This window comes from Heteronotia binoei, chromosome 11 (assembly GCF_032191835.1).
Source record: "Heteronotia binoei isolate CCM8104 ecotype False Entrance Well chromosome 11, APGP_CSIRO_Hbin_v1, whole genome shotgun sequence".
NCBI lineage: Eukaryota > Metazoa > Chordata > Lepidosauria > Squamata > Gekkonidae > Heteronotia > Heteronotia binoei.
The window spans coordinates 84,035,236-84,058,494 of NC_083233.1; the positions used below are offsets into that span (position 1 = coordinate 84,035,236).

Consider the following 23,259-nt stretch of genomic DNA (forward strand, 5'->3'; position numbering starts at 1 on the left):
GAGACGTGTTCCTGTCGGGCTCCAAAGGGAACTCGGAGGGGCTTCTGGCTCCCGAGGAGGAGGCAAAGGGACCCAGGTGCAGTGAGGCCGCTCCTGCGGGCCGCCTGAGAACCGGATCCGCTGCGACTGGGTTTCTACTGCAAAGCCAGACTTCTCAAGCAGTTTCAGCTCTGGGTTTCCTGGCCAGCCTTTACACACCTTCACAAAAGAAGGATTTTTAAGCCCCCTCTGTGAGAGGACAGCAATATACCACAGGAGAGGACAAGATTATATATGGAGGGTGGGGGGGAAGCTCCTCTTGTGCTCGCTGCCCCCCCCCCAGATATTGAGTGTCTCAGGAGGCCATGAGCAAACGTTGCAGCTTCTTTGAGGGAAGCAAGAGGGTCGTCAATCCACAATTGATTCCCCACAGCTAGCCATGGGGTGGGACCTTTTCTTTAGATTTCCATCCCACTGCTAGGGTTCAAGGTGGAGGCCTTCATCTCTGCCTTCGTCTGACTTTCCCAACAGTCTTGGGAGAGGGTGTCCGACTGGGGAGTGGAACCTTATTCTGCCCCACAGCTGGCAAATCAATAAATGGGGCAGAGTAGGGGGTGAAGCCTGCCTGCCTACCCTCCAAGGGCCCATCAGCACTGCAGTGCTTCCCAGAAGCCTGGTCTGGCAGGGAGCTGGCGTTTGGTTTCGTCCATCTGGGGTTGGAGTTTGGCTGTTCAGGCCCTCGAAGCCTCTGTGGATCTGACTCCCAGAAGGGGGTCACGAAGCCCCTCCCCCAGGTGCCGGCGGAAAGGCAAAGGAGGGAATGGCTGGTGGGGAAGAGGCTTTGGGCCTGCAGGGTGCTGGACCTCCTCCTCCTGGAACTCCTTGTTGAGTAGGGGCCAGTTTAGGGTGGTCAGGGGGTGTCTGGGCTGCCTCTGAGTCTTCCCAGGCAAAGTGGGAATCCTGACTTCCTCTGTGACTCATTTATTCATAGAATTGGAAGGGGTCATAGAGGCCATCTAGTCCAGCCCTCTGCTCCATGCAGGATCAGCCTAGACAAATAATCATCCGGCCATGTTTTGAAGACGGCCAGCGAAAGGGGAGTTCCCCACCCTCCTAGGCAGCTGCTTCCACCTCTGAACTACTCTGCAAAAAAAATTTTCCTTTCCTTTTCTGCTCGTAATTTGAGCCCATTGCTTTGGGTCTAAGCGGAACCCTTGAGGTGTTTCTGGTTTTGTGATCAAGCGCACAGCTGTGTCTGTCATCCGCCTAACTAGTGCCAAATGCCAGTGATGGCCGGGGTGGGGTGGGGTGGGGCAGGTGGGGCTGGGGCAGCCGTTTCTGGTTCCTGTGTCGAGAGAACTCTCTGTCTCCTCCGCCCCCTCCCCAGGACTGTCCTTTTATCGTGTGCATGACTTACGCCTTCCACACCCCCGACAAGCTGTGCTTCATTCTGGACTTGATGAATGGTAAGCGAGGGTTTGGGAAGGGGGGGGGGGGTGGGATTGTGCAAAGGAGTGCCGGCCTCCCCCACCCTTCACAGAGGTCGTGCTGGGAAAGACGCAGGCTGGAGCCAACTTTGCCCCAGGGGGAGCCGTGGGGGCCGTTGTGGGGATGGAGGAGCGGGGCAGGGACAAGGGGACCCCTGACCGGCAGGAAGGAAGCCATGTGGAGTTCTGGAGCTTCCCAAAACGTGGCTTGCTGAGCTGCACAGTCCTCCCCCCTCTTCCCCTCCAGTGCTTTGATGCAAGCGAAGGGAGTGAGGTGGGTGGATCGCAGCCGGTTTCTCATTTGGGAGTTTTAACTGCTGGGGCTGGCAGGGCAGAAGGCAGAAGGCCACGCTCCGCTGATGAGCCAGGGTGGAAAGCCAGGCTCTGGTGGTTGGTCCCGGCTTGACCAGTGGTGGGAGTTGGTGCTGCCCGGAGGGGTGCTGAGCGTCTTCCCTCCCGGGCATGATCCTGGCCACAGGCCATGAGATTTCGGATCCAAGCCCCGAAGCGAGAAGCGCCCCATGGCTGGCGAATTCTGGCCCACGTGGGCTCTGCCTTTGGATCGGAGCCGTCTGCAGAGCTGCCCGCCTGCCTGCGGTTACTCAGCGGCTGTGCTCTAATTGCTCGTTCTAGCATTGCAGAGCAATTAGCTGGCGTTGTTTTCTTTTTTGCTAATTAAAACAACACAGCACAGACTTCTGGCTCTGCAGCGTCTGGGGCTCAGGGTGGTTTTTCAGAGGGGGGCGTGGGGATTCAGCGCCCTCGGCAGCTCCCTGGCAAAGCAGCAGGGCCCATGCGGGGAGCTTGAGGGCTCCTCTCCTCTTTGCCCCCTTCTCCCTTCCTCCCTGGGTGCAGAGGGCTCGTGCTCCACTGCTGAGCTTTGGCCTCATCCTGCTTGCTCCTAGGGGGAGACCTGCACTACCACCTCTCGCAGCACGGGGTGTTTTCGGAGAAGGAGATGCGCTTTTATGCCACCGAGATCATCCTCGGGCTGGAGCACATGCACAACCGCTTTGTGGTCTACAGAGACTTGAAGGTACCGCCGGTGGCGGCAGCAGGGGGTTGAGGCAGCCGGCCACTCTCCTCCCCCAGCCGGACTCCGAGGGCTTGCTAGGAGCTTGAGGGCTCCTCTCCTCTTTGCCCCCTTCTCCCTTCTGCCAACTGCTGGTCTGCAGCTGGGCTCCTCCGCATGGACAGGGAGCCATCACAAGAACAGAAGTACTGGGGAGGGGGGATTCTTGGGTGGAGGGAGGGAGGGCCTTCCTCCCTACAGAGTGGTTCCGGTTTTGTTGCCGGTGGGTCTGGTGCTTCTTGTGAGGGCCGGTCTGCCCTCTTGTGGATAGCTCCAGAGGGCAGCCATGTTGGCCTGTAGAGCAAGAGCTCAGTTCCTGTTCCAGAAGCGCCTGAGAGGCCAGCAAGAACTTCCGGGGCATGAGGTGTCGAGAGTTAAAGACCCTTGAAGAAGCAGGCCTGGGTGCTCAGAGCTTCTACCCCCAGAAATCTTGTTGTCTCTCGGGTCACCACACCTCAAAAAGGATATTGGAGCACTGGAAAAAGTCTAGAAAAGGGCAACTAGGATGATTAAAGGGTTGGAACACTTTCCCTATGAAGAAAGGTTAAAACAAAGAATTCAGGTTTTCACGGCTGGTAACATCATTAGGGTTGTTAGAATCTTTCGGGCTCAAGTGCCGTGTTCTACTGGAGAAAGTTTTCCTTTCAGACGTTTCGTTCTCAGCTGCAGAGAACATCCTCAGTGGCGTTGCAGCCGGAGCAGGCGCTCAGACAATTGCCCTTTCATCACACCCCCTCCAGCCTACAAATAGCAGCTCTCCAGCAGCCCTGGCCCCACTCAATGCACAGAAGGTCTGAGCGCCTGCTACGGCTGCAACGCCACTGAGGATGTTCTCCGCAGCTGAGAACGAAACGTCTGGAAGGAAAACTTTCTCCAGTAGAACACGGCACTTGATCCCGAAAGATTCTACAAACCCTAAAGGTTAAAACGCTTGGAGCTCTTTAGCTGGGAGAAATGTCGACTGCGGGGTGACATGACAGAGGTGGACAAGATGATGCATGGGATGGAGAGGGTAGAGGGTATTGTTCTCACAATACAAGAACTCGTGGACATTCAATGAAACAGCTGAGCAGTCAGGTTAAAACGGATAAAAGGAAGTCCTTCTTCACCCAAAGGGTGATTAACACGTGGGGTTCACTGCCACAGGAGGTAGTGGCAGCTACAAGCATAAACAGCTTCAAAAGGGGATTGGATAAGCATATGGAGCAGAGGTCCATCAGTGGCTATTAGCCGCAGAGTATTGGTGGAACTCTCTGTCTGGGGCAGTGATGCTCTGTATTCTTGGTGCTTGTGGGGGGGGGGCAAAGTGGAAGGGCTTCTAGCCCCACTTGTGAACCTCCTGATGGCACCTGGGTTTTTTTGGCCACTGTGTGACACAGAGTGTTGGACTGGATGGGCCATTGGCCTGATCCAACATGGCTTCTCTTTTGTTCTTATGTTCAGGTGCTGGGCTTTCTCCCCACTCTGGACAGTTGTATTGAAACCCCGAAGCATCTTAGAGACCAACAGGGTTTGGGGGGTATCTGACGCAGGGAGCTTTGAATCTCAGAAGCCCCTCCCCCAAAATCAGGGGTCGCTGGAGTCTCTGGACTGGATGGGTCATTGGCCTGATCTAACATGGCTTCTCTTATGTTCTTATGGAGTCCGATCTCCCCCCTTGTGATGCTCACGGACTCACCCTGTTGGCCAAACATGTCTTTGTTTCAGTTGCAAAATAACTAGTGCCTCTTGGTGTGCTTCTAGCCAGCAAATATCCTCCTGGATGAACACGGCCACGTAAGGATATCGGACCTAGGCCTGGCGTGTGATTTCTCCAAGAAGAAGCCCCATGCCAGCGTGTGAGTATCCTGCTGGTGCTGCTCAGAGCTGAGCTGCTGGTGTGCATTCCTCGAAGGGGGGGGGCCCTGGCAGCCCCAAGGGGTTCCCCCCCTTCAAGCTGAGCTGCAAGGAGGACTCCTGCGAGATGGTGCCCTCCCAAGGATGAGGGGGGGGGGGGAGACAGGGAGCGAATGGCGCAGTCTTGTTCTTCGGCTTGCAACTCAGCCTGAAGATTAGAAATGGAGGCAGAGGGGTTTGCTCCCTGCCAAGGCCTTAGTGCTGGGGGCGGGGGGAACAGTCAAGCTGGGTATCCCACCTTTTTTAAAAAAAATTGGAAAGTGGTTTATTGATTTCATAAAGGCTTTTACAGGGAAAAAACCCCAAAGAAATCAGAGGAGTTCAGGAGCACAATGAAGAAAGGAAACCGATGACACAAGTCCTAATCCAATACAAAGGGAGCGTAGGGAAAATAAATGATAAAAATATAAATCTACCATACAAAGATCTAATTTAAACTATTGGATGCTGTATACAAAAACAGTACGTAATATGCTAGGTATTAAGAATTCAAAAATAGCCTATAATCCATTCTGTTAGGCAAATTCCCCCCCCCCCCCCCAGAATTCCAAACCCAGGGCCCAAAATAGATCACGATCTATAGCCAAGTCAGTATCATTATTGAAAAAAGCGTTATGCATTGTCTTTCCCATAATGCATCATGCCACATTTCAGTTGGGGGGGGGTGTTGCCCCTGGTGAGCTGACACTTGAGGAACGCAGAGACGCTTGGCTTCGGTCGTTCAGGTCGCTGGCCGGAGTCAGTCCCAGAGGCTCCCAGCCAGTCCCCGTTGCCTTTGCCTGCCTCCTTCGGTGGGGCCTTTTTGCTCCTGCCCCAACTGCTGCCTCTGTCCTGCAGGGTTAAGCCTCAAGGTAGCAAGTCAGCCCAGGGCGGGAGGGAAGGGGCTGTTTGCTCTCTGGGAAGATTGTTGTTCGCTGGACCCTCCAGGGCTGGCTGTCCTCCTTCCCAGCTTCCAGCTGCTTCCTTTCAAGCCTCCTTCAGCTGGGGGCTTCTACCCTTTCCCCGACTGCTCCCAGTTCCGGCCTCCCTCGGCCGAGTAGGCCCTTTCCCCCAAAGGAGGAGACCTTGACTCCATCCTCCCGGTTCTCTTCCCTCCTACCTGCTCCTCCCTTTTATCCTCAGGCTGCAGGCACTCAACCTCCTGCACCCCTTCCCTTAGGGTTAGGGTGCCCAGGAGTGTGGGAGAATCCCTGCTCTTGGGATTCTGCCGCGTTGCAGCACTGAAGAAGTGTGGGAACTTGATCATCAGTGTGACTTTCTCCCGTCTGTCTCTCTCCTTGGGCTACAGGAGAGCCAGTTGGTGTGGTGGTGAAGTGCGCAGACTCTTATCTGGGGGAACTGGGTTTGATCCCCCACTCCTCCACCGGCAGCTGCTCAAATGGCCTTGGGTCAGCCAGAGCTCTCATAAGAGTTGTCCTTAAAAGGACAGCTTTTGGGAGAGCTCTCTCAGCCCCACCCACCTCACAGGGTGTATGTTGTGGGGGAAGAAGATACAGGGCAGGGGTGGCCAACGGTAGCTCTCCAGATGTTTTTTTTTTGCCTACAACTCCCATCAGCCCCAGCCATTGGCCATGCCGGCTGGTGTTGATGGGAGTTATAGGCGAAAAAACATCTGGAGAGCTACTGTTGGCCACCCCTGATATAGGAGATGATTCAGAGAGAAGGGCGGGGTATAAATCTGCAGTTCTTCCTCTTCTTCTAAACAGTGTTGTTTCATTTGGGAACTGCAGAGGTGTGTGTTTGGGTTGGAGAAGTCCAGAACTGCTACTTTGGCGGTGCCCTCTTGTGTGCAGCCTCCTGTGCGAAGAGTCCCTGGCTCCCCCCACCCCCACCCCAGTCGATCCACACACACTTGCTGGAAATCAGTGTGGTGCTCTCTGAGCTGGTCTCCTTCGCACCCCTGGTCCATCACGGCCACTCTTGTCTACTTAGACAGGGTCTTTCCCATCCCCTCCTGCCTGGTCCTTTTAACTAGAGATGCTTCAGGGGATTCTGCGTGCCAAGCGGAGGCTCTTGGCCCTTTCCCATTCTGGGAAGCTGCCTTGTACTGCATTGGACTCAGTCGGTCTTCTTGGATGACCCTGGCAGTGGCTCTCCAGGGTCTCGGACGGAGAGATCTTTCCTATCAGCCTCCTACTTGATCCTTTCCCCTGAAGCGATTGAACCCACAACCTTCTGCACGCCAAGCAGAGGCTCTGCCGCTGACCCCCCACGGCCCCTTTGCTGCCCTTGGCCTGCCTCTGGCGTTGGAGGAGGCTCACGTGAGTCTTGCTGTGTCTCTCCTGCACAGGGGCACCCATGGCTACATGGCCCCCGAGGTGCTTCAGAAGGGGACGGCCTACGACAGCAGCGCGGACTGGTTCTCCTTGGGCTGCATGCTCTTCAAGCTCCTTCGAGGGTGAGTCCCGCCAGGGGAGGACCGGAGAAGTGGCTCTTTCCAGAGGTTCCTTCCCCACATTTTGCAAATCCCAGAGAATGGAGGGCACCTCTCCCCACCCCAAAAGAAAACGGGAGGCACAATTCCTTCCTGCACCTGAAAAGGTTGATCCTTCAAATGAGGCAGCCTGGCCATAGGCGAGCCCTGTGCCGTGTTCCTCCCAGGGGGTCGGTGTGCTGGATGTGTCTCTAGGTGAGAAGGATGCTAACCAGTGACTCAGGAAGAGACACAACAGGCAGCTTCCACCTAGAGCAGGGGTGGCCAATGGTAGCTGTCCAGATGTTTTTTGCGTACAACTCCCATCAGCCCCAGCCATTGGCCGTGATGGCTGGGGCTGATGGGAGTTGTAGGCAAAAAAAAACCATCTGGACAGCTACCGTTGGCCACCCCTGACCTAGAGCATTTTGCTGGGCCTCAGGAGGGCCTGTGTGACACTGTCATTCCTTTGAACGAAGCAGGAGTCAAGCGGCACCTTTAAGATCAACCACTTTTTATTTTGAACGTCAGCTTTCGTGTGCTCTTAAGCCCACTTCATCAGACGAGGAATCCGGCACAGTGAGCAAAGCCATACAGAGCTGAGCAGACTCGCTGTACTGGATCCCTCGTCTGATGGAGTGGGCTTAGAGAGCACACGAAAGCTTACGTTCTAAATAAAACTCAGTTGGTCTTAAAGGTGCAGCTTGGCTCCTGCTTTGTTCGACTGCTTCAGACCCCCAGGGCTGCTCGCTTGGATCTGTTGTCGTTCCTTGTGATGCAGAAGGCAGCCTCCTTGGTGGGTGGCACCCGGGCTCCCAGTGTCAATGGGGGGGGCAGGTCTTCTCATCCTTCTCACCCTGGGACATCCTGTGTACTCACCGGGTCGGGGTGGGGAGCTCTGCCTGCGGTAGAAGAGGCAGAGTCAAGCCCAGTAGGGCTTTTGGGGTCTCAGCCTTCGAGAGGGAGAGTTCTCAGAACTCCTGAGGAGGAGACCCGTGGCTCTCCACAGTGCCTCCCTCCACCCAGATCTTGTTGGTTGGCCTCCCTGGTCTGGGACGCCTCCAGCTCATCCCCTTCCCCGCCAACCGCTCCCTGAGCGTGTCCTTTCCCTCTCTGCAGGCACAGCCCTTTCAGGCAGCACAAAACCAAAGACAAGCACGAGATAGACCGCATGACGCTGACTGTGGTAAGCCCCTGGGCTGCCCCTCCTCGTGCTCCTTCTCCGGGGGGGGGGGGTGCGTGTGGTTGGGGTCCCCTTCCTTCCCTGTTGGTGCTTTTGGGCAAATAATGTGGGGGGATTCCTTACTCCTGGTGCCTCTTCTCCATGTTTTTGCATGTAAAAATACTGTGGCTCACTGATTCCCGCCAGTACTCTCCAAGGTAGGACTGTACCAGTCCCTGCATCAACCTGGAGAACAGATGAGTTGATGAGAGGGTGGCTGTCCCTGTGGGAATCTGGCCTGACACATGAGAGGCTGGGTGGTGTGTTGGTGAGACTGGGGGACTAGGATCTCGGAGGGCCTGGGTTCGAATCCCTGCTCTGCTGGCTGGCTTGGAGTGCGTCATTTGTGCTCAGCCTGACCTACCCCCTACAGAGGTGGAGAGATGGGCAGATGCTTCCCCCCCAAAGCTCCTGGGAAAAAAGGGCAGGGTGGAAGTTTGGGAGCAAGATCTCCTGGGGCTTTTCCAACCCAAAGAGGCCAAGTGCCCAAGCTTCCCTGGTGCTTCCCAGACCCTTGAAACATCCGTGCCCCAATGGACTTCTGGAGGTGGTGCTTCCCTCGCTCACCTGTTGGGGACTGTGGGGGCCACATGAGAGGAGGGGGCACAGAGAGGCCTTGCTATGGGGAGGAGACTGTCTTTTTTCTGAAATTCATTTTCTTAGATGCAGCCCCTGAGTTCTTTTATTCTCTCTTCCTTGTTCAAAGAGAAACCAGTGCACCCTTTTGTGTCACTCCAGCCCTTCACCGGTGTTTTGGAGAGCCGGTTTGGTGTAGTGGTTAAGTGTGCGGACTCTTATCTGGGAGAACCGGGTTTGATTCCCCACTCCTCCACTTGCACCTGCTGGAATGGCCTTGGGTCAGCCATAGCTCTGGCAGAGGTTGTCCTTGAAAGGGCAGCTGCTGGGAGAGCCCTCTCCAGCCCCTCCCACCTCACAGGGTGCCTGCTGTGGGGGAGGAAGGGAAAGGAGATTGTGAGCCGCTCTGAGACTCTTCGGAGTGGAGGGCGGGATATTCTTCTTCTTCTTTTGTGTTGTGTGCCCAGATGTTGCTCCACCAGGAAGGTTCAGAGAGATGCTGCCTGCCTCAGAGCATCTGCAGAGTGCAATTCTTAAAGTTTTGCAGGACGTTCCTTCTTGCTCCTCTGCTCTTTGCATTTGAATTGATCTGAAAGGGCCTCCAGCTTCCCCCAGAGAGGAAGAGAGTCAGATTGTTGGATATCTGGGAGAAATGGGGTAAAGAGAACTTAGCAGACTTTCTCTTGACAAGCCGCTTCTCCCCAGAATGTGGAGCTTCCCGACTCGTTTTCCCCGGAGCTGAAGTCCCTTCTGGAAGGCCTCCTGCAGCGAGACGTCAGCAAGAGGCAGGGCTGCCAGGGGGGCAGGTGAGTCCGGCTGAAGGTGTTGGCTATCCTTACAGGAAAATATTATTTAGCAGAGTTAGAAATCAGCAGTGCAGCAAAGAATATGCAGAGAACATGTGTGTGTTTAAGAGAATATGATTGCTTTACTTAAAACTACAAGGGAAGGGTAAGCTGGGAAGAAAAATAACAAGACACGAACTTCCAACATTTTTACAGTTAGAGAACAAACCTAGGAATGGCTTCTCTTCTCCAAACTTAGACAAAGGGAGGAAGAGGAACCATAAGATGCAAAATACCAAATGCATTGATTTCCAATCACAACACTTAATTACTGGTCGTTTAACTAAGACCTCTTACAGACTGTTGCCGGCTTTCCCTTTAGCTAACAGATAGGTTACAGTGAACAAATGTGACTTCCTGTTGGCTAACAAAAACAAGGTTAACTCTATAATAACTGAAGTGTTGGGAACGTGCTAATCCCAACAGAAGGCAAGGCGTTTCCTTCTCTTGGAGAGGTTTCTCCCCTCCTGCCTTCCGCTCCAGAAGGAGCTGCAGTTTTGCAGGGGCTGCCCCCCCAGCCCAGGAAGTCTTCATTGTGTCCCCTTCCTTCTTTTTCCCATGAGCCGAGTCCAGCAAGTATTACGGCTTGTTCCTGCCCGGCTTCAGTTCTCGTTTTTCCCTTAGTGCGCAGGAAGTGAAGCAGCACCCTTTCTTCAAAGGGATTGACTGGCAACACGTCTACCTGCAGAAGGTGAGCTGGGCAGGTGCAGTGTCCTGGAGTGGGGCTGGGTCCATCAGCTCCTGGGTCTCTTGAGGGGCCTGAGTTCATGGGTTGCTCAGCATTGCCTCTTTGCTTTGCAGTCCTTCCGTTCCCGTGGCCATCCTCTCTGCTTCAGCCTGGCCCAGGGTGCAGGTTTCCCGTATCACAACCCAGAGGGGCTGTAGCTTGAGTGTGGGTGCAGAAGGGCCCTGGGTTCTGTCCCTGGCTCGTGCTCCCAGGTAGCAGCCACTAAGGAGGCCAGGAGAGCCAGCAGTCCTAGGGGAGGCGGCCGGGGGGGGGGGGGGATTGAGGTTTGCCTTGGCGGGTGGTCCAGTGGCAGAGGCCACGCTTTGGACATAGAAGGTCCCAGTGAAGAGGTCGCGGGTTGTGGATGCTGGGAAAGGCTTTCCTCTGCTGGCCAGAGAGGCGATGCTGGCGATGACTCATTAGAAGGCCACTTCCAGCCCACCTAACGTGTCACTTCCCCCTCTGCCTCTTGTGCCGGCTGCCCGTGTTCTTCCACCCCCTGCCTGCTCCTTGGTCCTTTGCACCACGCAGCTGCAGTTCCTGCCACTGGTTTGTTGGGGACACCTTCCCCAGAACTGCGGCAGGAAATCTGCAAGGCTGGTGGTGATTGGGGCAGTGCGGTCGATTGGGGCGGCACCCAGAGTGTAGCCCCCGTGTTGGGATGGGAAATATTTGGGGAAGATATTTGTGTCGGGCAGGAAGACGGTCTCTCTCTGGCCAAACCCTGAGGCTATGGCTGTGGTGGCCTCCAAAGCAAGTGGGTGTGTCTGATGGTGCTCAGTCCTTTCAGGTGGTGGATCACGCCATTTGCGGAAGGGGGGGGCACAGAAACGGGGTGTGAGCAGCAGCCGTCTCTGTGCCCCCCCCCCATGCAGCCAGTGACACGGCTGCCCTTCCTTTGCAGTACACTCCCCCCTTGATTCCTCCCCGTGGAGAAGTGAACGCAGCTGACGCTTTTGACATTGGCTCATTCGACGAAGAAGACACGAAGGGCATTAAGGTCGGGGGGGCACTTTCCTTCCGCCTTTGGCCCCCCAGTGGCAGCAGAGGGGTCAGGACTCAGCAGGCCTCCTCCCTTTCCGACTGCCTTGCCAGTCCGGATTTGCAGCTCAGAGTAGCTTGCCGGGGGTGGGGGTGGGGGTGAGGATGGGTGGATGCCAGGGAGGTGAGACTGGGGTACTGGTGGAACAAGCCAAGAGTGTGGGTGGAGATCCAGAAAAGCTCCAGCTTGGATCTCACCTCTGTCCTGAGCCCCCTGCCGGTCTTGGGCAAGCCAGGTGTCCTCAGTGCCCCCTCCCTCAAAGGCAGCAGGAGCAGCAGCACCAGCCTCAGTGCAGGGGCAGTGCCAGGGCTGCTGAGGCCGTGCAAGCCCTCGAAGGCCGCCATGCCGGTGGGGACAGCGGAGCGGGGCTGGGGAGAGAAACTCGTGTTGCAACTGGGCCCGGCACTCTCCCTGCTGGCTCGTCCAGTATCCTGCCATCCCCAAGTACCCAGAGTTGTGCCAGGCTGGCTCCGCAGGGGTCTGGTCCCCCTCCTCCCACCTCCTGGGTGTGATGCCTTCCCCCACTTTCTCTGCCAGCTGCTGGACAGTGACCAAGAGCTGTACAAGAACTTCCCCCTGGTCATCTCCGAGCGCTGGCAGCAGGAAGTGGCCGAGACGGTTTACGATGCCATCAACGGGGACACGGACAAGATCGAAGCCCGGAAGCGAGCCAAGAACAAGCAGCTGGGGCACGAGGAAGGTAACGGGACGGGTCAGGCCCCCCCTCCTGCGCTGCATTTGGGGGCAGACGGGAAGATCCTTGGGGAGGGACGCTGTTGGGTGGGGGGAGTGGGGGGTCCCTTTGGGGTCTTCATGGGCAGCTCTTCACATGGTCCCTTGTCCAGGTGTTGCCAGCTTGTGTTCACAGTGTGATCTGCAACACCTCCAACCCCCTCTCCCCTTAGTGCCTTTGATCCCTGTGTTGGCCTTGATTCCCTTGCCCCCCCCCACTTGTTAATCTTCCCTCCTCCCCCTCCCAGGGCCAGTTTGGTGCAGTGGTGAAGTGTGCAGACTCTTACCTGGGAGAACCGGGTTTGATTCCCCACTCCTCCACTTGCACCTACTGGAATGGCCTTGGGTCAGCCATAGCTCTGGCAGACTTGTTCTTGAAAGGGCAGCTGCTGTCAGAACTCTTTCAGCCCCACCCACCTCACAGGGTGTCTGTTGTGGGGGAGGAAGGGAAAGGAGATTGTGAGCTGCTCTGAGAGCCAGTTTGGTGTAGTGGTGAAGTGCGCAGACTCTTATCTGAGAGAACCGGGTTTGATGCCCCACTCCTCCACTTGCACCTGCTGGAATGGCCTTGGCTCAGCCACAGCTCTGGCAGAGCTGTTCTTGAAAGGGCAGCTGCTGTCAGAGCTCTCTCAGCCCCACCCACTTCACCCAGTCTCTGTTGTGGAAATGGAAGATAAAGGAGATTGTGAGCCACTCTGATTCAGAGAGAAGGAGGAAGACGACTGCAGATTTATACCCCACCCTTGTCTCTGAAGGGTGGGGTATAAACCTGCAGTCTTCTTCTTCTCTCTTGAGAGGCTGAAATGCGGGGACCTTCTTTAGCTTGTGTTCTGCCTGGAAGGGAGCTGTTTAGCTGATGGCTTCTCCCATTGCTGCTTCCGCCCCCTGTCCCCGGTCCTTGAAATGCCCTTGCTGCAGACTACGCCCTGGGGAAGGACTGCATCCTACACGGCTACCTGCTCAAGCTGGGAAACCCCTTCCTGACTCAGTGGCAGCGGCGCTATTTCTACCTCTTCCCCAACCGGCTGGAGTGGCGAGGAGAGGGAGAGTCCCGGGTGAGTGGGGCTGCGGGAGTGGCGGGGGGGGGAGGCTTGCCTTGGGAGCGGCTGAGAATCCTGCCTCAGCTGGGCCCTGCTTCTGGTGGAGGAGGAGCCGGTGGGATCCTGTGATGGTTTGGTTTTCCTCTCTAGCACTCCTGGCGCGTTTATGCCAAAAAGCACAGACGGGTAAGGCGGTGTCAGCAGCCCTCTCCCAGTCGTTCTCAAACTGCGTGCCCCACGAGAAGGGTTGCCTCCCCCCCCCCCCCCGCAGGAAACAGAGAAGCAGAAGGGGCCCCCCTGCTGGGACCTCTCTGTTAAGGGAGCACTGTTGGGGGCAGAGAAGAGTCCCGGAGCAGCAGCTTAGAGACCAATTTGGCTTCCGGGGGAGGTGGGGAGGTGTTCAAGCATTTGAGAGCCAAAGCCGCCTTGGTCAGGTCCCCCAAAGATCTCGTGGACCTCTCAGGTGCTCCAAGAGCTGGAGTCTAGCTCCTCAGCTTCAGACGGGCAGGGCTGCTCTCCTAGGAGCAGGGAATCTGCCATGCCACTGCCCTGGGGGGACTGAAGCATCCTTCCGCTCCAAATACAACCGTGAAAACTCTCAGAGGAAGGAGGCTGCCCGTTGTGTCTCTTCATGAGCCGCTCTTGTCAGGAGTCACAGCCGTGAGGATCAGCATGAGGAAACAGCGGGTGGGTGGGCTCCTTCGAGGGCAGACCATTCCTGCTCTTTCTCCTCCCCGTAAAACACCCCTCTCTCTGGAAGACTCCATTTTTGCTTTGCCCCCACTTGGGGGCTTGGTGCTTTTCAAGGTAACCCTAAGAAGAGCTGTGGATCGGGGCCGTGTGGCGGAGGGGGGGAGGAGATCCCAGCCAGGCCGCTCGGGAGGGTGTTCCTCATGGCAGTTTGGGAAGGAGCTGGCTGTAGTGCTTACCTTCGTGCAGGTGACCTTGTGTGGAGCTCCCCTCCCCTCCCCCCCAGCCCCAACATTAGCCAACCTTTGTGGCTTTATGGTGCATAGCAAAGAAATCCCCGCCTGCATCCCAGGACAGACTGCCCTTGCTCGCAGGAGAAGCAGCAGCGGCGGCTCCCTGGGCAGCAAACTGGACTTCAAGCAGCTCAGCCCCCCCCCCCCCCTGGAGGGGAAATCAGTGATTTGGGGCATAAGAACAGAAGAGAAGCCATGTTGGATCAGGCCAATGGCCCATCCAGTCCATCACTCTGTGTCACATAAGAACATAAGATAAGCCCTGTTGGACCAGGCCAATGGCCCATCCAGTCCAACACTCTGTGTCACGTAAGAACAGAAGAGAAGCCCTGTTGGATCAGGCCAATGGCCCATCCAGTCCAACACTCTGTGTCACAGAAGAACAGAAGAGAAGCCATGTTGGATCAGGCCAGTGGCCCATCCAGTCCAACACTCTGTGTCACACAGTGGCCAAAAATATATATTTATATATATATATAGCCACTGATGGACCTCTGCTCCATATTTTTATCCAATCCCCTCTTGAAGCTGGCTATGCTTGTAGCCGCCACCACCTCCTGTGGCAGTGAATTCCACATGTTAATCACCCTTTGGGTGAAGAAGGACTTCCTTTTATCCGTTTTAACCTGTCTGCTCAGCAATTTCATTGAATGCCCACGAGTTCTTGTATTGTCAGAAAGGGAGAAAAGTACTTCTTTCTCTACTTTCTCCATCCCATGCATAATCTTGCAAACCTCTATCATGTCACCCTGCAGTCGACATTTCTCCAAGCTAAAGAGCCCCAAGCGCTTTAACCTTTCTTCATAGGGAAAGTGTTCCAACCCTTTAATCATTCTAGTTGCCCTTTTCTGGACTTTCTCCAATGCTATAATATCCTTTTTGAGGTGCGGTGACCAGAATTGTACACAGTACTCCAAATGAGACCGCACCATCGATTTATACAAGGGCATTATGATACTGGCTGATTTGTTTCCAGTTCCCTTCCTAATAATTCCCAGCATGGCATTGGCCTTTTTTATTGCAGTCGCACACTGTCTCGACATTTTTAGTGAGGGGGGCAAAGGCCTTCTCTTCCAGCCCCGTCCCTCCTTCCTGAGCCTGGAGCTCTGATTCTCCTCTGCTTGAGTTGTGCTCCACTCATGTGTAGGGTGGGGCGAGTTAGTGTTCATGAACAAATTCTAGAGAACCGCACAAGCCAGACGGTGTGTTCTTCCCACGCGCCACATCCGTTTGGCTGAACCTAGCTGCAGCAGTCCAGTCAGCCCAGCATTCTCTTTCCCCGCAGCGGTGGTCTCCTGTGGTGCCGTGGCGTGGCTTTGAGGGTGGCGTCATCCAGCCGCTTCTGCCACTGCCCTTCCTCTCTCGCGGCTCGGGCAGGGTGAGGCCTCTGTGGCCAGCTTGGCTAGTGGGGGCTGGGCCTGGTCGGAGCAGGATTCAGGCTTGGTCTCCTTTCCTCCCCTAGCAAAACCTTCTGACGATGGAGCAGATCGTGTCTGTGGAAGAGGCGCACATCAAGGACAAGAAGTGCATCTTGCTCAGGATTAAAGGAGGGAAGCAGTTTGTGCTGCAGTGCGAGGTAACTGGCGCTGGCCAGGGGGAGGAGTTTCGCAGGTGGGGAGAGGAGGAGGAGGAGGCAACGGTTCTGAACTGACACCGTAAAGCAAGAAATCTCTTTTTACCCCCAAAACTTCACTCAGTCCTGGAAAATGCAGCAAAGTATGCTAAAGAACAGGAGAGTCACTTTACATTTGCAAAACGCTTTTTTCCAAAAGCGTTTGAACCATTTCCCTAATCTTGACAGCAGCCTTGTTAGGTAGGTCAGTTGTAGTATTTAAGACATGGGCATGATTGGAATCCAAGACTTTCTGGCCGTGCTCTCAGCCACTCAGATGCAGCAGTGCAAAAATACGCCGCTTTCCTTCACCCACTTGGTGAAGCAGAGGAGCGCAGCTTATGTGAGCTTAATCTGTGGCGCTGACAACCAGGTGTGTTTTCAGCCATATCCATCAGGTTGCCGGCATCTCTGGAGTGTGTGTGTGTGTGTGTGTGTGAGAGAGAGAAAAATGCTTTTCACAGTAAAAGTGTGTGTGAGTGCCATCCAATCACTTCCAACATTTGGCAACCTTATGAATTAATGACATCCAAATTGTCCAGTCTGGGCCCCAGATGAAGTGATCAGATGCAAGAACTTGAACCAACCACTCTTTGTAAATTGACAAAAGTTTCTCCCTCTCTATTGGCTGGTGGAGCCTCTCCTTGGAGAGTCAGGTTTGAAATTTGCTTACTTGACCAAACGGCTCAAAATCTCCCAAATGTCAGCAATTCAATAGCCAGATGCCACATCCCATGCCTCGGAAAGAATAGATGCCCAGCCTGGAGAGATTTATTCTCAGCCCCCCCAATGCCATTGACCTACAAATGGCTCCCACTGGCTTTGGATTAAGAGACACCGTAGAGACACATCAGCTGCCTCTTTCGTTCACTTTCCAGAGGTTTTTTGAGATGGTTTTTATGGGGGGGGGGAGTCTCTTCCAGTATTTGTTTGTACTTACGTCAGCACTGAATTCAAATAGTTCTAATGGTTGATGTTTACATCAAAGTAGCAAGTAATAGTTTTGTATTGTTGTTTCCAAATGTATGTATTAATCTCCTTATTGCTAGTGCTTTATAGCATTTCAGTACAGCATATTGTTCTCTGTTGTGTAGTTCTAAGTGCTGTGATCCTCAGTTTGCTAAACATTCAACTTTTCCAAGCATTATGGTCTTTTCCCGTGACTCTTGTCTTCTCATAATGTGACCAAAGTATGATAACCTCAGTTAGGACGCAAAAAATCTGAGTTTTTCCAATGCAAAAACTGGGAAATTTTGGAGAGCACCGAAAGCAACTTCCTTCCCTCACGTTTCAAGTAGGCCTTTAGGGCCTTCTAGTGGTTCCGGCAATCTTAATTCTGGCTCGTGCTTCATCCAGGCCAGCATTCCGCATGATGTACTCTGCATATAAATTAAATATGCAGGGTGACAATTATAGTAAAAAGTAGAGACATCACCCTGCCAACAAAAGTCCGTATAGTCAAAGTGATGGTATTCCCAATAGTAACGTATGGCTGTAAGAGCTGGACCATAAGGAAGGCCGAGCACAGAAGAATAGATGCTTTTGAGATGTGGTGCTGGAGAAGACTCTGGAGAGTCCCTTGGACTGCAAGAAGATCCAGTCAGTCCTAAGGGAAATCATCCCAGACTGTTCACTGGAAGGTCAGATGCTGAAGCTGAAGCTCAAATACTTTGGCCACCAAATGAGGAGGATCCCTGGAGAAGACCCTGATGCTGGGAAAGACAGAAGGCAAAAGAAGAAGGGGACGGCAAAAGAGGAGATGGCTGGACAGCGTTACTGATGGAACAAACACATAAGAACATAAGAGAAGCCATGTTGGAACAGGCCCCCAACATGTTCCTTCTTTCCCTGCATATAGAACTACCCAGGAATAGTGCACTGTCCCTCTGATTTTCCACATCCCACCAAGTTTTGGAAATCCTGCTAGGTCTAAGTTGTCCTTTAACACTGAGAACTCTTGCTCCCCACCATATTGGCTTGGAGATTTCTTGCTTTGGCACATGTACCTTGTCCTGCTCTTGAAGGATGCCTGCCTCCCTCTGGTTTATTGCTCTCCCCTCGCTTTCAAGTTCCAACCTGCTCCCATCCCTATTTCCCCAAGTGTTCACCGCATCATCCCGCTTTGGTCTGCATTCCCCCCCCCTCACCCGGGATGAGGTTAGAAGCTGTTCTGCATTCTTTTTGCTTCCGAGGGCCAGCAGTCTAGTTCCCTTTCTGTTCAAACGACGCCTGTCTTTTTTGTACAAGTTCAGCTCATCCTAGAAAGTTCCCCAGTGCCTAAGCAATCTCTACCCTTCCCCTGGTCCCACTTTCTCTCCCACATATCAAGACCCCCTAGTTTGTGCCTGTCTGACTAGCCATGGACATTGAAACGCTTGCCCTTCTGAGAACCACCGGAGAGCAGGTCCCAATGTCATTGCTGCCAGTGTGCGCCATTATTCATTTGATTGCTTTGTGTGTGCCCCGCCTCTTTCTCCATCATGAATTCTGCACTCACACCCTGCCTCTCTAGACAGTGCATGCCGCCATCTTTGCACTAGGCAGGTCATCCTGCAGTTAGAATACCCATCCCAGTCTTTGTGATGATTAGAGAGGCTGCTGGATTGCAACTGATGATGAAGCGCAAGGCAAGGCATCCACCTGGACTGAATCAAGACCGAGGTTTCCTGTCTCATTACCAATGCTGATTTCTCCATGTCTGCTGCCTCCTCTGCATATCACGCCTAATCCAATCATGCCTGTTATTGTCATCTGCCTGCCTAATGTCATTTGGCGTCTGAAGTCGCTCCTGGGGGCAGATGGAGTCACATTTTAGCTTATCTGAAGTGGAAAGCTCACAAACGCTCCTCCCCTGCCACCAATTTTGTAGTCTTTTAGGTGCAACTGGACTCTTGTTCTTTTCTCCTGCTGTCTATATTCCTATTGGCTGAATTTCCCAAAAGCCCACCTTCCCCAGCCCCCGAGGGGTGTCCTTGATACGAGAGGGTATGGTTTGTCATTCCTCCCACCTCAGCCTGATGCCCTCTGACCTGTGTGACAGAGGCTCACTCTCAAAGGTCTCCTGGCCCTTGGAAAACGTGCAGCGCTTGTCGTGCCCTTCCCTGTTCTTAAGGCCCAGAGTTGAGCAAGCCGACTGCCCTCTGGGGTGTTCCCAAGTCTTCCAGAACCAGGTTTTAAAAAACATTGGTCACCGCCTGAGGGGATTTTCTGGATGACACTTCCACCTTAGATTCCCACCAGTCCGGCTTTCATCCGGGTCATGAGACGGAGACAGTGCTGGTCACCTTGGTAGATGACCTCCAGCGGCATCTGGATCGAGGCGGCGTGGCGGTGCTGATGTTGTTAGATCTGTCGGCTGCATTCGACACGGTCGACCATCGGCTACTGACCTGCCTGCTCGCCGACACAGGGATTAGGGGGTCGGCCTTACAGTTGCTTTCCTCCTTCCTTGACGGACGGGGACAAAGGGTGGCAATTGGGGGAGAGCTGTCCCAGAGGCACTCATTAGTGTGGGGGGTGCCACAAGGTGCAGTTCTCTCTCCGATGTTATTTAACATCTACATGCGCCCCCTTGCCCAGATTGCTTGGAGGTTTGGACTTGGGTGCCACCAATATGCAGATGACACCCAGCTCTATCTACTAATGGACAGCCGGCCTGACTGCGTCACGGAAAACCTGGACCTAGCATTGGAGGCCGTGACAGGTTGGCTCAGGCTGAGTGGGTTGAAGTTGAATCCAACGAAGACAGGGGTCCTTTGCTTGGGCCGTGGTGCCCCAGGAAGGGAAATTCCTCTCCCGGTTTTTGACGGTGTGCCGCTGAAAGTGGCCCATAGGGTCAAGAGCTTGGGGGTTCTTCTGGAGCCTTCATTATCAATGGAGGCACAGATAGCGGCCACTGCCAAGTCCGCGTTTTTTCATCTTCGACGGGCGAAGCAGTTGGCCCCTTTCCTTGGGCGCCAGGACCTAGCAATGGTGGTCCATGCAACGGTCACCTCGAGACTGGACTACTGTAATGCCCTCTACATGGGGCTGCCCTTGTGCCGAACCCGGCGGCTGCAGCTAGTGCAGAACGTGGCAGCTAGGCTGTTGTTGGGACTCCCAAGATGGGAGCACATACGGCCGGGGCTGCACAGACTGCACTGGCTGCCAGTGGTGTACCGAGTTCATTACAAAGTGCTGGTTATTACCTTTAAAGCCCTATATGGCCGAGGACCTGCCTACTTGAGGGACCGTCTCTCCCCATAGGAACCCCAGAGAGCTCTGAGGTCAGCTGGAAAGAACCAGCTGAATATCCCTGGGCCAAGGGAGGCCAGATTGAAGACTACTCGGGATCGGGCCTTCTCCATTGCACTTCTCCACTGTTGTGGAACCAACTCCCGGAGGAGGTGCGGGCCCTGCGGTGTCTAGACCAATTCCGCAGGGCCTGCAAGACCTACCTCTTTAAAATAGCCTTCACTTAATACCGAGCCAAGAAAGATTCGCTGGATATGTTTTAGCCACTGAATTTTATAGAAGATCTGAGTCATAGCACCATAACGTTAATTTTAATATAAGTTGATTTAATGATGGTTTTATATAATTGTAATTATTGTGAATTATGGTTTTATTGTACATTGTATTTATATGTTGTGAGCCGCCCTGAGCCTGCCTCGGCGGGGAGGGCGGGATATAAATAAAAGGTATTATTATTATTTGTTTTTTTAAAATGTGGCTCCAGTCTCTGCTATTGTAAGATTAGGATGCAGTAAGGCTAAGGGTGTTCCTCAGTGGAATTGACTTCCTGCGTGTTTCTTCCAGAGTGACCCGGAGTTTGTGCAGTGGAAGAAGGAGCTGACTGAAGCCTTCACAGAAGCACAGAGGCTGCTGCGGCGAGCGCCCAAATTCCTGAATAAATCCCGTTCCACGGTGGTGGAGCTCTCGAAGCCGCCCCTGAGCCACAGGAACAGCAATGGCCTTTAGGAGCCGGGGGGAAAGGAAGATGGCGTGGGGCGGCTGCCTCTCTCCCGGTTCCTCCTGCGCTCTCCAAAGCAGGGTGCCCTCCAGCAGGCAAGAGCGTTGGTGCTTCGGTGCCCAGGATGATGCCAGGAGCTCACTTCCGGGAGCCAGAGGAGGCTGATGTGGCAGCCAGAGAGAGGAAGGATGAGAGGGGGGTTTTGCTTGTCCCCTGGCCACGGCACTCAGTGGGCTGAAACTAGCTAACGCCCTGAAAGAAGGAAGGGGTTGCTGCTTTGTGAGAAACCTGTCCCAGTGGACTCTCTCTCAGACTGGCCAGTGGGAACGACGGCCGCCCATTCTCCGATTGCCTCGCTGCATCCAGAAGGCAGAGGGGCCCTGCACCCGGGGCAGGAGAGGAGCTTTCCGGGGATGCTGCCGCTGCTCGTCTCGGGGGTCTTTTCTGAACCCTTGTCCCTCAGCAGTGGGCCCCTCCTGCTCTTCATGCTGCCCCACTCCGCTGATGAACCCCGCTCGATGTCTGTGGTTTGAAACGTCCCTCCTCCTGCTGCTGCTGTTGCTGCTTCATGGAGAAAATGTCCAATTCCGAGTAGTTTGTGGCACTTCGTTGCTGGCCTCCGCCCTTATTTTGCTTCTCTCCCATTTGTGCAGATCCGTCCCTGACAGAGTAGAGGAAAGACCAAAAAGCCGGGGGTGAGGGGTGGGGGGGGGTGTCTCTTTGCATTTAGACCATTCTGTGTATGTGCAACTTTCCTCTCTTTTTTAAAAAGGAAGTGGCCCATGTTGAAGAGGTTTAGAGTGAATTCTGAGTGAGCTTTTCTCTCCTTTCTAGTCCTGCAGCCCTTTGAAGATGGCCAGTGTTGGATTGCTTGGCTCAGCTAGTTGGCAGCCTCGAAGGACCCTTGACCCTCTCTCCACCCTGCCCCCCCACCAGTTATCTGTGTTGAGCCCTTCTGCAGGAGGAGGTGGCAGGAGGAAGAAGGCCATTGGCCATTTGTGGGGTCATGTGAGCCACAGCCCTTGGCTCTTTTCTCCCCTTTTGTGCCGGCATCTTTCAGTCCCCTTTCACCAAGCAAATGTGGATGGGGGTGGGGGAGGGCTCTTCAGAGTAAACGGTCTCTCTGGGCTCAGGAATGACATGCTGGCTGTATGTGAAGTCAGAGCACATTGCATCTTTTTTCTCAGTCATTTCCTCCATGCTTCCATGGTCCAGAAAGTATGAAAATCGCGTCCTTCCGAGATGAACAAGTAAAAGTCCTCCAGGTCCGAAGTTGGCATCAGACTGTCCCTCCCTAGCTTGGCTGGACTTGGGAGGGGGGAGATGTTTGCAGAGGGGGGGGAGGTGGAGAAGCACACGAACCCTCCTTTGTGGAGGGCAGATGTTTAGTTTTGTATTGATTGCCAAGGTTTGGCAAGTTGCACTTCAAGAAATGCTCCGGGTTGTCTTTGTGAAGATTATTGCAGGTTCCGCTTTGGGTTGCAGAAGTGTCCTCTGAGGTGCAGGAGCTTCGGTGCACGTGTGAAGCTCCCCTGCTTTCATGGAGCTCTTCTGGCATGTTAGTCTCAAGCACCACATCTGCAGGCATGCACCATTCCTTGCGCCAGGCTGCTAGGTCTATAGAAATGAATTAAGGCACACTTGAGCTCTGTCCTGGAAAGGGTTCTTCTCATCTGCCCGCAGTTCTTGGCATGGGGTGTCTGCTGAACAAGCTTCCATCTGGTCTGTGGTCCATAACAAAACCTTATGATGTCCTTTAAAAACCCATTTTCTCCACCGAGTCCAGTCCTGCTTCCTCTTGGAGCCTCTTTCTGGTGGGCTGTGCCAAGAGGCTCTGGTGGGCAAGGATGCCTAGAACCCTCCAGCCAATGCCAGGCCTTTTCTAGTGGCTGGCTTCCTTCCTGCCACCCAAGTCCCTTGAGGCCGCGCCTGCTGGCCCTGGCTGCTCTCTGCACCCCCTCGTGGCAGCCGCCCGCTGGGGGTCCCCTTGTTTCTTGCACCGGAGAGTTGTGGTTGTATAGCTCTTGTGTGTGTTACTTTTTCTTTTTTTTTTAGTTTGTGTTGATTTTAGCTTAGTGTTGTTTTGCAAGCGTCCTGGTTCCATAGCCACATTTCTGAAAGTCTGGAAATCCTGATTTTTTTATAATGCTGGCTCCTGTTCTCGTAAAGAGGGAGAGGCCTCAGGAACCAGAAGAAGCCAAGCATGAACTTTTACGAATAATATGTTAATTTGAAAATGAGACTGGGCAGACACTTGAATGGACTGTACTTCTGTACGCAGTGACCTCATTGCTTTCGTAAACGTTGGAGTAAGCTATTTAAAATAGGCTGGATTTAGATTTTTGTGTTGTTTCAGAGGCACATGGTAGGATAGAGATATTTTTTGTTTCCACTTGTGTGAATTGTCAACAGGAATAAAAATGAATATGAATGTTTATTATATTTAATTTCAAGTTTGTTACTCTCTAGGATGCGATCACAATTGATCTGAGGCTTGTGCTGAAATCCTTTATGTCTTGTTTCAACTGTTGTGTGTCTTATCAAAGAGAATCTTTTCCTGCTCCAATGAGGATTTCCCTCCCTTTGCAACCTGTAAGGCTGGGCTTTAATTTGGACTCTTGTTAACTTTAATGGGGTTTGAATGCTGCTAAATTTTCTCTGGAGCAGGGCAAGCCAGAATTT

General features: G+C 53.9%; 1 protein-coding gene across 1 annotated transcript in view; it reads left to right on the plus strand.

Moving 5' to 3' along the window:
* Positions 1-23,011, plus strand: part of GRK3 (G protein-coupled receptor kinase 3) — a 69,975-nt gene extending 46,964 nt beyond the window's left edge. The window contains exons 10-21 of the mRNA XM_060249869.1: positions 1,367-1,445; positions 2,372-2,502; positions 4,282-4,376; positions 6,725-6,832; positions 7,967-8,033; positions 9,351-9,451; positions 10,115-10,181; positions 11,122-11,217; positions 11,797-11,959; positions 12,910-13,046; positions 15,477-15,590; positions 20,424-23,011. Of these exons, the coding sequence (XP_060105852.1) occupies positions 1,367-1,445; positions 2,372-2,502; positions 4,282-4,376; positions 6,725-6,832; positions 7,967-8,033; positions 9,351-9,451; positions 10,115-10,181; positions 11,122-11,217; positions 11,797-11,959; positions 12,910-13,046; positions 15,477-15,590; positions 20,424-20,585 (1,320 nt within the window). The 3' untranslated portion in view covers positions 20,586-23,011. The remainder of the gene's footprint in view (positions 1-1,366; positions 1,446-2,371; positions 2,503-4,281; positions 4,377-6,724; positions 6,833-7,966; positions 8,034-9,350; positions 9,452-10,114; positions 10,182-11,121; positions 11,218-11,796; positions 11,960-12,909; positions 13,047-15,476; positions 15,591-20,423) is intronic.
* The last annotated feature ends 248 nt before the right edge of the window (positions 23,012-23,259 follow it).